Source organism: Excalfactoria chinensis, chromosome 5 (genome assembly GCF_039878825.1).
Source record: "Excalfactoria chinensis isolate bCotChi1 chromosome 5, bCotChi1.hap2, whole genome shotgun sequence".
Lineage (NCBI taxonomy): Eukaryota > Metazoa > Chordata > Aves > Galliformes > Phasianidae > Excalfactoria > Excalfactoria chinensis.
This window is the reverse complement of record NC_092829.1, coordinates 45182842-45195074: the sequence shown is the minus strand read 5'-3', so window position 1 is coordinate 45195074 and position 12233 is coordinate 45182842. Positions and strand designations below refer to the sequence as shown.

Below are 12233 nucleotides of genomic sequence, written 5' to 3'. Positions count from 1 at the left end.
TCGAGCCGTTTTCCCATGCTGTCTGTATTCTGTTTAATAATGCGATTGTGACCCGAGTGGGATTTCCGAGCCATGGACTGTTGAAGCTTTTGCACCAGTGCATCGGACTACGTTTTTCTCTCTGCACATGATTCCCCCATCCCAGCTGTTGCAGGACCTATGGGCCAACAATAGACGGGAGGTTAATTTTCACATTCTTCTGTGCTGGGGACTTGGCTAGTTAGCTGTGGTTGCTGCTGCTTTTCATTGGAGCTGCTCTTTATTGGGCGATTTTATTTGTTTTCACGTACACGGGGTGCTTCAATTAAACAGATGCTGGACTGTAGCTGAATGGATGCTTTGCAGTACGCAAGATTTTGGAGATTAACAAAAAACTACTAAAAAAAGAAGAACCGGTACTGCTGGAAACCTGGAGCCCGTTTTCCAAGCCTTTTGATTTTATTGAGCAAGGTAAATAATGTAGTGGTGTTGAAAGTACAGGGCTTGTGGTAATCATAGGTGAAGATGTTGCAGAGCACTTAAGGGTGTTCAGAACCTTTCAGCAGATTCGGGGGTGTAACTCTGTTAAAAAGCTCTGAATAAGTTTAGTTTTTCTTTGGAATGGGTGTAGAGATTAATGCTGAGAACAAACTGATAACTAAGCGAACCATTTTTTAACCATTACAGATCTCTGATGTTGAATGAGGCTGTCTAAAGAACTTCGTAAGTCTCAAGTGGTTCAGTGAAAGAGTGAAATTAAGCATTTGTAAACATTTGGGTGTTTTTCCATGGTTTTTAAATGCTTGCTATTTTAGCTGTTTGTGATCTGTTAGGGTCTCCTAGAAGTCCTTTCAGTTTGACTGTAGTAAAATACTTGCATTTGTATAATTAATTGTTTTCATACTCTGTCTTGAATTATTTTCAAATACTTTTATGTTGTTATTCACAATGACAGCTGCCACTATTTTGTAATGATCTTTTTCTTTCTATCTTTCTTCATGTCTTTATCTCCCAAATTTGGACTATGTGGATTTACCTCTAATTTATATGTATCTCATTTACCAGCGGGTTTCTACAAGACAGCAGCATAAGCTCAGAGTAGTCTTTTAGATATTATCTTTATATGTTTGAAGACTTGGGAGAAACATATAATGATTCTCAAAATATGCTATTTAATCAGTAACTGGTTTAAGTTTATGATTTTTGGTGGCTTGTTGCATGCCTTATCTTTGTTTTTTAAAGATCTCAGCAGCAGTTTGCTCTTAACAAAAATATAAGTCCATTAAAGTGAGCTCATAGTTTGAAAAACAGCTGTAAAAATCTGGTCCTGCAAGATGTCACAGGATTCTCATTATGAAGTGATGCCTTGATTAAATTGATTGTCTACCTTTTCACCCACAATCTTAATGAAGTAGTGGCAAACGCTAAGGTGTTGGCAACTGTTGCTGATGCTATCACTGAGAGACCTAAGCTGATATTATGGATAGTATCCAGAGTCCCTTTGCTTATCCTGTTTAGATTTGTTTGACTTAAATGTACGGTCTTTGTTTTGTCTTGTTTTGTTTCAAGATGATGTGTGAGGTGATGCCAACCATCAGTGAGGCAGAGATTCCCTCTGGGGGAAATGGAGGCCATGGTTCAGGTTCCCCATTACAGTCAGATGCTGATTCCCATTTTGAGCAGTTAATGGTATCCATGCTGGAAGAAAGGGATCGCCTTCTGGAAACACTAAGAGAAACTCAAGAGACACTAGCACTGACCCAGGGCAAGCTGCATGAAGTTGGTCATGAAAGAGATTCCTTGCAGAGACAGCTCAATACTGCACTTCCACAGGTACGGATGTTTTGAAAGGAAGCTATTTCATGGTAACTTTTCTTTGCTGAATTTACTGTTGTCTTGTATAGTCAATTTACCGTACATGTTATGGTAGAGGGAGATCAATCCAACCTAGTATGTTCCTGAAGTATTCATCGGTGCTTGCTCACTTTTTGAGAAAGATAGAAAAGCAAGATGAGTAGAGAACATCAGCCCATTCCCTCCAGTGTACTTTCCCCATTTCTTGCATTTCTTTGGCTCAGGAGTAAGAGGTCGTTTCTATGTTGCTTTGTTTAATAGAACCTAATGGACTTTTCTGTCACCATTGTTTCTTACTGCTGTTTCATTTCATTTGTGTGCTTAAGTGATACACACAGACCATTTGGGGGAATGAAGCAGACAAACTCATGTCTGTAACAATATCAGAACAAAATTGACTTCTGGAGGATGCAGTCTGCCCACATATAGCTTGTAGTACTTAACATATCATGTTGGGCGGTAGTGTGCAGTTGAGAGATGATAGGCATCTACAGATCTTCTCTGTTCTTCATTATTCCATTCCAGTCTTAATAAATAAAATAAAAACCAACTGAACTTTGGAACTCTGGAAAGCTTTTCATTGTAGGCAAAGCAGAGACCACTTTCAGTTGTCAGTTAACTATTGACAGCCTTGCACTTTCTAGCCTGCTTGGTTGTTGTCCCAGGTTTGTCACGATGACGTTGGGCTTGCATGTGTTGTTACAAGAAAACAGGTAAACTATTACAAGTATTTATATGTTCCTAAATACTGTAGTTACCGTTTAAAGCAGTAGTTTTAAACTCTCCTGTTTCTACTCTATGACTGTTGATAGGTTAATAATACTGGAAATTACTCGGCGACAGAAGCTAAAAAGTAATAAATGTTAATGTTGTTGTATTACAGTGTTATGATGGAAATCAGAAAGGAGAAATTTTCCAACCTTTGCTGCTCCCTGTGTTAAATCATGTGCTGCAGGCAAAAACCAGTCTTGTTTTTCTGTTGCTTTTTATTGTGGCTTCTCTTTAGCTGCTTTTCCAGGTCTGCTGCATTAATGGGTGCCATTAACCAATTGTATGATCTGTGAACAGTTACACTTGAATGTGTGGCTGAGCAGAATCACCAAAGCTCTCTAAGCCTTATTACATCTTACCTTTTTCATTCTCAGTTTTCCTTCTTAAATCTTGTAAGCTACCAGTGTGTAAATGTTTCTTCTAAACATTTCAACAATTCCCAGTTTCACGTATGTCACACTTGTATGTTTTCACATGAGATCAGTGGGGAAGCAAGTCTCATGGTTCAGTCACAACTTCATATAAATACACTGCAAGAAAGCATTTCTGTAGATTGCTGTTGGAAAATTATGTTGTCGTGATGTGAAACTGTGCCAGTTTTGTCTTCAGTCATGCTTAAGCTGAGATGATTTTGGAAAGTGAGTATTGACGGTGCTTTCAAAAGTTACATTCACAAAATAACTCATTATTCTTGTTGCGGATCAGAAGTGTCTTCTGTGTTTGACAAACCCTTGTTGTTAGTATGGCAATTAATTGGTTACTTCAGATTAGTAAATATCTGACAAAATTCTAATTGAAATTCTGTTAAGTGTCCAGTAGGAGAACTTTCTGCTGGCTACGGTATTTGGAACTAGTCAAACTTTTTTGTTAATTATTTCAAGCTGAACATTCTTTTGAACTGCTGTCTCAAACGACCCATTGTTCAACTGTGGATTTCAAGTAGGGGTAGAAGCAGGATAACTTTACTGACAACTGCATTACTTTATTTTTTCAGGGGAAAAAAGGGCTACTTGACAGTGCTATTTTTTTTTCCTTTATTTTTAATCATAGTAGATATTTTCAGTTTAGCAGAAAGATGTGTAGATCAGTTTGAGTGGTTGTGCGAACACCAGTATAATGGTGTGAATTACTGAGTCGATATCTAACAAATGTATTATTTCTCATGCTGCTTAGTGTGTACTTGTAGTTAGTCTTTGTAGTTAATTCTGGGATGCTTTGTCCTCAGGAGTATTGAACTGGCTTGTTTGTAGGTGCACTTTCTATCATTTATGTTTTTAGCTGAATCAACCAGCTATACCATTCTGATGATTGATGGAAATTTCTTGTATACAAGGGCAGCAGGATGGCTTAAGGGGGGAATAACAGATTGCTTCTACACCAAAACTCTGGTTTTGGTATAAAGGCACTCTGTCTCTAATGATGTTGCTGCTCTGAATTCCCTGTGTTCACTGAGTTTCTGTAGTATAGTAAAGGAGCCTGTACTTCTGTGTATGTAGCATATCAAAATGGCATATCAGTACTTGTGTATTTGAACATGTGTGTAAGTTATAAAAATAATTACAGTTTATTCTGTTGCAGTGATTTTTCCCTTCTCTAAAACACTGAAGAGACTCTTCTAATGTGCTTGTTGTATGACGGGCAGCTAGTAATGTAAAGGCATCTGTTCCCGTTCTCATAAAATTAGATCAGCTATTTAGAGCAGGAAGACTTTTGTTTTGGTTGTCTAGTTCACAAAGAGAAGAGCATTCTGTTATAGGTGTGCTTTGTTACATTCACTTGTAAAATTGACAAGCTTTTCTTGTACGAATGGTTTGAAACAAAATTTGTCAACATGGCCCTGATAAAGGAACTGGTTTCTGTTTAATTTAGCAGTGCTTTTTGTTTCCTGGGCATTATCTCTTACCTTGGTTAACATTTACTCTGACCTTGAAATATGAATTGGATGCCATTAAATTGCCATGAAAGAATTGAAAACCACTTCCATTCTTCCTTGTATTCTCCACAGAAATAATGAAAATGCACTTTTTACTTTGAGAAATTAACTAACTTGTCTTTTCAGTGTAAACACATTCAGTTATGATATAATTATGGTCAGATGAATAGCTGACTCTGTTATTTCCATGCCCTTTATGTACTTCCAATGTGTTTTCTACATATTTTAAGATAAGCAGGCTCAGAACTTGTAAATTAATCTGAGAAATGCGTAGGACACTGGTGCATTTCAAACTAATGTTTTGAATGTAAGGTTGATGAGTTCCAGGTGACCACCAGTTGTGGTGTTGAGATGTGGCAGACTGGGCTTCAGTTTGTTGGTGAATTCCATGTAGATGTTTCTGTGAATGCCAGCGTCAGGCTTGTTTTGGATAGAGAAGACCGCCATTTAATTTAGACTCATACCTGTACAATGGATGAATTCACAGCAGTTCTTATCAGGATAATTATATACGTTACAGAACTGTGAGCGCTAATGAACAAATACAGTGCTTTTGTGATAAAGCAGTACAGTAAGACAGACCCACCTTAATCATACGGTGGTTACCTTTAGGTCTGAAATGTATCGTACCATTTGTTGTGCAAAGCAGCTTGTAAGTCAAATTTACTTCTTCCTGTGTTTGTTGTCATGGTTCTGTTCTGCGTTCAGAAGCTCTGTATGTAAGGGGGGCAAAGATTAGGGACAGATGAGAATTTTCTGTTGGAGGCTCAATGCATGCATGTGTGTATAAAAGTTAAGAACGCTTACTGTAATATGGAATTTAATATGGAAAAAAGCTGCCTGTAATTTTGGTTTGGCTTCAGCTTTACTAGGATGCCTATCTTATCTTAATTTAAAACGAATCCCTGCTAGGTCATCTTTAGTTGCATTCTATCTATGGTGAATATTTTATCACTGCTACATGCTTCTATTAAAAAAAGAGAGTATGTCTGTTTATATTTATGTTCAGTTAATTTCGAATCTGTCTACATAATGATTTTTCTTAGTCTGACAAATAGTTTGATGTCTCGCATGCAAGAAATATCTAAACTTTTAGTCTCGATTCTGTCCTGGTGTTGTTTAGTAATGTTGAATTTATGGATTTAGTTGTCACTTTATTAATGGTGTTATTTGGATTTCCTCCAGGCAAGTTTTAAATAATACAGGATGTCATAGACAGAGAACTGAGGTCTTGAATTGTGCGTAGATATGAAGAACACGGCTGCGGAAAGTACATTAAGTGAGGGGTTTGCCAAACTTTGCAGTAGCTGAAATTTCCTGAATGTTTTAAGTGCAGCTTCATTTACGGTATTCACAACTACTCAGCCTTGAGGTGACGTAGCCTGTTCTTACTTCAGCAAGATGCAATTCTGGCTTCTTAGTGAAAGCCATTAGTCTCAGCAGTCTACCCAGGATTGATAGAGATCTAAAAAGGTTTTTAGCTGTGCAGCTGTGTGTCACACAGACATAGCCTCCATTTCTCACCCAGCATTGTGACAGCAGAGGTGAACACGAATCTTTCAGTTCTTTTTTCAGACAAGTATTATTTTATTCCTGTTTATGTTCAGCTGCTGAGTTTTGCTTGGAGCTACTGTTAGTAAGTGGCTGGATCGTCCTTACCCACACTAGCTGAAGTCAGATGGAGGTATGGGTTAATGTTTAGAATTCTTCTCTGACTATAACAATAAACCACAGCTTCCCTAATGTTTTTTCATTAATAGGCACAGAAAGAGACAGCTTGTGTCCAAAAAGCATATGTTCAGGACCAGACTCCCAGCATTTGTTTTGGCTTCCTAGTTTTTCATTTAAATGCGTTTGTGCAAGTTCACTGAAACTTTACTGCTCTTACCATGTTCTGTCAATCCCTTTAATAAAATGAATAGTCTAGAGCAATTGTTTTTAGTTTCGTTGGTTGATCAGCAAGAAGGATGGTATTGGTGACTAAGTAAAAATGCTTTTTGTTTGTTTTTAATGGTGATTTATGGATGTGGCTCTGAAAGATGAGCTGTTGATTATTTTTCTCTTCAGTGTGGAAATATCTGATAATGGGTTTATTAACCTGTGATGTGCTGTCATCTAACTTGTAGTCTGACCAGCAGTCTGTGTATAAGCTTGAGTGAGAAGAGTTATAACCAAAGCAAGCAGTTCGTAAAGCATGTAGTGTTTTTAGGACAAGGTAAACTTTGCATATATACTCACTTATGCTAATTTGCCTGTAGTCACCTGTACAATAAGTAGTGTTTGCTTTGGTGTCCTGAAAATAGAGAATTTTTCATCTGCCAGCCCTCCTGCTCTTTTTCTGCTCTTCAAGATTATGCCTCAAAACTTCTTTTAAGATGATTGCTCCAAGACTTAGAATCTCAGTGCAGCTATTTTCTTCCAGTTTCTCTCTAGATCTTAAAAAGAAGAAGCCCTTGGCTTTCTTTTAAGGTTAGTAACAAAGAAAAACATGTTAATGTTCTCTTAGGAGTTCATAATGATTAAAACCACAGAGGAATCAATGCTAAGTTTCTCCATTCTGGTATTTATTTGGGAAATGTGAATGTTATCTTTATTGACGCTATAGGATTTGGAGTTAAGACTATAGGTTTGTTTGTGGTATGTATGCTTGCGTTAAAGCTAATGGTCTTGTGGAAACTTGACTGTCAGGTGCTTATGGAGTAATCATCAAAAGATCGAAGATAACAAACACTCCCCATCTGATATTTACTGAATTATGCTTGGAAAGTATTCACTGTGCATGATGTGATAACACCAGATTAAAAAAATCAGAAAATACCTTCTAGAACATAGCATAGGAACTGAAGTCAGTATGTAGATCATGTACAGTTAAGTGTTCTCAGGGAGTTTAAATCTCTGAAGAGAACTTATTAGCTGCCCATCAGTAATTTTAACTTCCATAAGTTCTCATCTTAGCCCTTTGTCCCAGAACTCAATTAGCACACATCACTCCTCTTGATTTGGTGTTTGTGTTTTCCTCTTTTAAAGGTATATGTCAGGTGTTGTTATGTAGGCTGCTTTTAGCAGTTAAGATGGTTCGCATCTTCAGGTGTGTGAGACTGAATGATGGTAGGTGTTGATATGTATTAAAATTATTATAAGCATTTTTGTTTATGCGTGCATCTCAATCCACAATTCCTGAGAAGGGAAATATTTAGATTGTGTGTTTTGGGTAATCTGAGTGTTCATAGCTTTCTAAGTGCTTTTTTTTTTTTCCCCTTCCAGTTTGTCTATGTAGTCTCCAGATGCGAGTGAGGAAATGTGTTGAGATGCTTGCCAGGAAAAATGTTTTTGCATTCTCCAGGCTGAAAAAAGAATTATTATTTTGCTGCTGAGTGGAGTTTTTCCCTTGTTGGACATTTTTATTCACAGAAATGCATGCAGACACTTTTTCTGCATTTTGTAAGTTCTGGATAATTGTTATAGTGATCTGAGTATGTGACTGTAGGTCACTTGAGGAGATTGTTCTTTTGGTTCAAATATTCTGAACTGGAGGGGGACTGTGGTTACAATACTTCTTAAAAGTACTGTTCTGGTTGACTTTAATGTTGTTTTCCTTTAGATCCTCCATAAGCTAATGCGACCAGACTTTTGTCCACGGCCTCTCTCTGTTTTGGATTTTACCTTGCATTTCATTGTAAGCTCTTCTGCAAGTTGGCTCCTTCTGACTAGCTGCTGTACCAAGGCTGTGGAGCCTGTTCTTACAGTGGCTAAAGCTGTAACGTTTTCAAGCAGAGAAGCTTTATTGCTTAATCTTCCGCTATTCCACAGTGGCTAGCCTTGAACTATGCTCATGTGTTTATACTCGTGTCTGCTCAGGAAATGGTTTTTGAGGGTGGTAGTGAAATTTTTAACTGGAATATAATTTTGGTTGCTTTTGAAATAAACTGTGACTTTCTTGGGAGCAAACGAATAAGAACAGTCAAAATATATTTCCTTGTAGTTCGTCTGTTTTATGGATGCTTAGAAATAGAATTTGGCTTTTAAACATCTACAGAGTGCTTCACGGTGCTGTGATGAAAAGGTCCTTTTGCTCCCAGTGTTAGGCACTGTCACATATCTTCAGGACAGATTTTAAACAAATGCCATGTGGCAAAAAGCTTCAAAATTTCTGTAGAATGTCTGTGTAGTTTTGTTAAGAGGAAACAAGGGGGAAAAAAATCCTCTTAGAAAAAACCCAAAGTGTTTTCACAGAATCACAGAATTATCAAGGTTGGAAAAGACCTAGAAGATCATCCAGTCCGACCATCACCAATACTTCCCAGCTAAATCATACCCCTCAACGCAACATCCAAATGTTTCATGAACACCCCCATGGTCGGTGACTCCACCACCTCCCTGGGCAGTGCATTCCAGTGCCTGACTGCCCTATCTGAGAAGTAATATTTCCTAATGTCCAGCCTGAATATACCCTTGTGCAGCTTGAAACCATTGCCTCTAGTTCTATCACTGTCTACACAAGTGAAAAGGCTGACTCCTAGCTCATTACAACCTCCATTCAGGAAGTTATAGAGAGCAATAAGGTCTCCCCTGAGCCTCCTCTTCTCCAGGCTGAACAATCCCAGCTCCCTCAGCCACTCCTCATATAAGGCCTGTGCTCCAGACCCCTCACCAGCTTTGTAGCCCTCTTTTGAATGCATTCCAGGGCCTCAATGTTTTTCTTGCAGTGAGGGGCCCAAAACTGAACACAGTACTCGAGGTGCAGCCTCACCAGTGCCGAGTACAGGGGGACAATTACCTCCCTGTTCCTGCTAGTAATACTGTTTTTGATGCAAGCCAGGATGCTGTTGGCCTTCTTGGTCACCCGGGCACACTGTCAGCTCATGTTCAGCTGAGCATCAATCAGTATTCCCAGGTTCGTTTCCTCCACACAGTCCTCCAGCCGCTCCACCCCAAGCTTATAGCGCTGCCTGGGGTTGTTGTGGCCGAAGTGCAGGACCCGGCATTTCGCTACCCCCAGGCAGATCCACACTCCCAGCCAATTTGGTGTCATCTGCGAACTTACTGAGGGTACCCTCAATGCCCTCATCCAGGTCATCAATAAAGATATTGAAGAGGACAGGCCCCAGCACCGACCCCTGGGGAACACCACTTGTGACCAGTCGCCAGCTGGATTGAACTCCATTCACCACCAATCTCTGAGCCTGGCCCTCAGCCAGCTCCTTACCCAGCCAAGAGTGTACCCATCCAAGCCATGGGCTGCCAGCTTCTGCAGGAGGATACTGTGGGAGACAGTGTCAAAGGCTTTGCTGAAGTCTAGGTAGACCACATCAGCAGGCTTTCCCTCATCCACCACATGGGTCACTAGATCATAAAAGGAGATCAGGTTGGTCAAACAGGACCTGCCCTTCATGAACCCATGCTGGCTTTCCATCTTCTGCAGCAGTGAAATAGGCAGCCTTGGATTCCTTTCTGTAGAAGAGCAACTGTGCTGGTCTGCTCTGACTTGTGCTGTGCCATACTTTACTTTCTCTTGCTAGCACATGGTACAGTTTGTTACCCAGTTCCATTTGTCTTTTAATTGTCTAGGAATTTCTGCTTGTTTTTTAATGATCATATTTCCCCTATATAAATACACATCAAATTCAGTCCTGTGCACCTTAAATGTCTTGTAGAGAAACACTGCATTTGAAAACATAACTTCTTCCTTAAAAAGAAATGCAGGGTTGAATATCTGATGGAAGTGAGTAGAAGGTGTGCACAACAGGCTAACAAACTCTTTACTCTAGGAAGAATCATTTCTTCTTTCTTACCTCAGCTTTACCAAATGGCACACAGTACCAGAATCAAATTATATGAGCTCAGGTTACTGATTAGTTTTCACAGTTTAAAAACAAGTCTAAATTTTTCTGGAGGTGCAGTTGAAACAAAGTATTTTCTTGTCAGTCTGTAGAGACTTCAGCTGGCTGTGTGGCCAAAAGTTCGAACTACAGATATAGTTGAGTCCTTGCACAAGTGAAGTTTAATCATTGTCTTCTCAATGCTGACAACTTCCTGTAATGAGAATTAGTATTTATTTTTACTTACTTGAAAAGGAATTCTGGCTACCCAAATCCTCTGTGTAAACAGTAAAACTTTCTTTAATGTGGAGACGGTTCATTCGGTAAGGAGTGTAAATTCCTGTTATTTTAACGGTACTGGTTACCGCAGTAAACAGTAACCAATTTGATTTGTCTGGTTTTTAAAACCTACATATGGATTTCAAGCGTGATCCTATAACAAGCCACTGGGAAGGGGGAGAGAGATCTGAAAGTGAAGTTGCTTGTTTGTTTTATCGTGTGCTGAACACAAACTGCTTGATTTAAAAAAAAAAAAAAAAAAAAAAAGTCAAACTGTAAATATTAAGCAATTTTCAGAAACAAAATTGAGCAGAAAAGTTCTGAAGTGTGCATTTGGAAGAACAAGTGACTTGGTTGATGGTGAGGTTTAAATTGAGGGTTTGTGGGTTTGACATGTGGATACTTAAATGTCCATCACAGAAGTAATGTAGCCATACATACTATTGCTAATAGAGTGTTATAATTTAAACTCATTTTTTCTGCCCTTCTACCCATAAATGAGATATCTGATACCTGAAGTGTGGTATTTTTTTTTTTTTGCATCTAAATTCTGTTACAGCTGTACTTTCCACTACAGTTTGTGAACGAATAAAAATTATGGATTTACTGTTCCCGAGGGGAACCTGTATTCTTGGTCATGTGATATCCTTTAAGGTTCTGTTATGTCATATTTGAAGCCCTGACTGACATCTCACACTTCAGTCTCTTGCTTCTTCTAGGGTTTAAGGCATGGGCTACCTCTTGCATCATTAGTTGGAAACATAGTAATAGAATTTTGATGTAATTCAAAGGTCATTTAAAGACTCAATTGGGATTTTTGTTGTGTGAATTGCTACCTCTGGCATTAGGAATTTTTCAGATACTCTAAACTCTGTGAATATAGAGAATGAATTTCCACCTTAGATACCATGGTTAGAAAACAAGGGCATGCGTGGAGGACAGTCTTTCAGACCTCATATATATGTTAAAGTGTGGTTGGGGTCTTTATGTGTATCTGCATGTTTTAGTGGAACATCTTAATTTAGAATCTCTTTCCAGAGCTGTATTTGCTGTTGTATTAGTTTTGGGTGAACGACTTTTGGCTTCCTTTCCTTTCCTTTTGGCTTCCTTTGCCTTGGGATACTGCTGTGAATGTTTTTATGGAGTAATATATTTTTCATGCGCTTTGGTACAGTTGTTAGGGATAAGTCTGTGAAGATCAATAACATTGTTTGTTAGCTTTGTGTTGAAGAACATGGGGCAGGTGCAGCCCGTTCTTTTAGAACATGCAGCTAGAGTTTTCAGAATGTCTTTAGAGGGTGTGGTTCAGCAGTACTGTCTTCTCAAATCTGAGTCTTTGTTTCAAGAAATAGGGGATTAGGCCTAGTAAAAGGGGAATTAAAAAGCTTTTTAGGGTTTTAGCTTTCAGTGCCACGCATTAAAGAAACTGCCCTTTCCTCTTGCTGTAATTTTATGCTGATACTTAGATTGGTGCAACTGATTCCTTATAACTGTAGTCTTTAGAGACTGCATAACACTTTCTGTATTCTGTGTAACGGTTATAAAGAATTGTCCTGGAAGGCAGCAGAGGAGAAATGGGCCAAGCTTGTCTTTTCTCT

At 38.7% G+C, this 12233-nt stretch overlaps 1 protein-coding gene across 10 annotated transcripts in view; it reads left to right on the top strand.

The window, feature by feature from the left end:
* The first annotated feature begins 310 nt into the window (after positions 1-310).
* The window catches only part of PPFIA1 (PTPRF interacting protein alpha 1), a 54479-nt gene continuing 42556 nt past the window's right edge, over positions 311-12233 (top strand). For 9 of the 10 annotated variants that reach the window (XM_072337267.1, XM_072337268.1, XM_072337263.1 and 6 more), the window contains exons 1-2: positions 311-450; positions 1549-1812. In XM_072337267.1, coding sequence (XP_072193368.1) covers positions 1549-1812 — 264 coding nt within the window. In that variant the 5' untranslated portion in view covers positions 311-450. Of the gene's footprint in view, positions 451-666; positions 703-1548; positions 1813-12233 lie in introns of all 10 variants that reach the window. The other variant, XM_072337259.1, reaches the window with a different exon arrangement.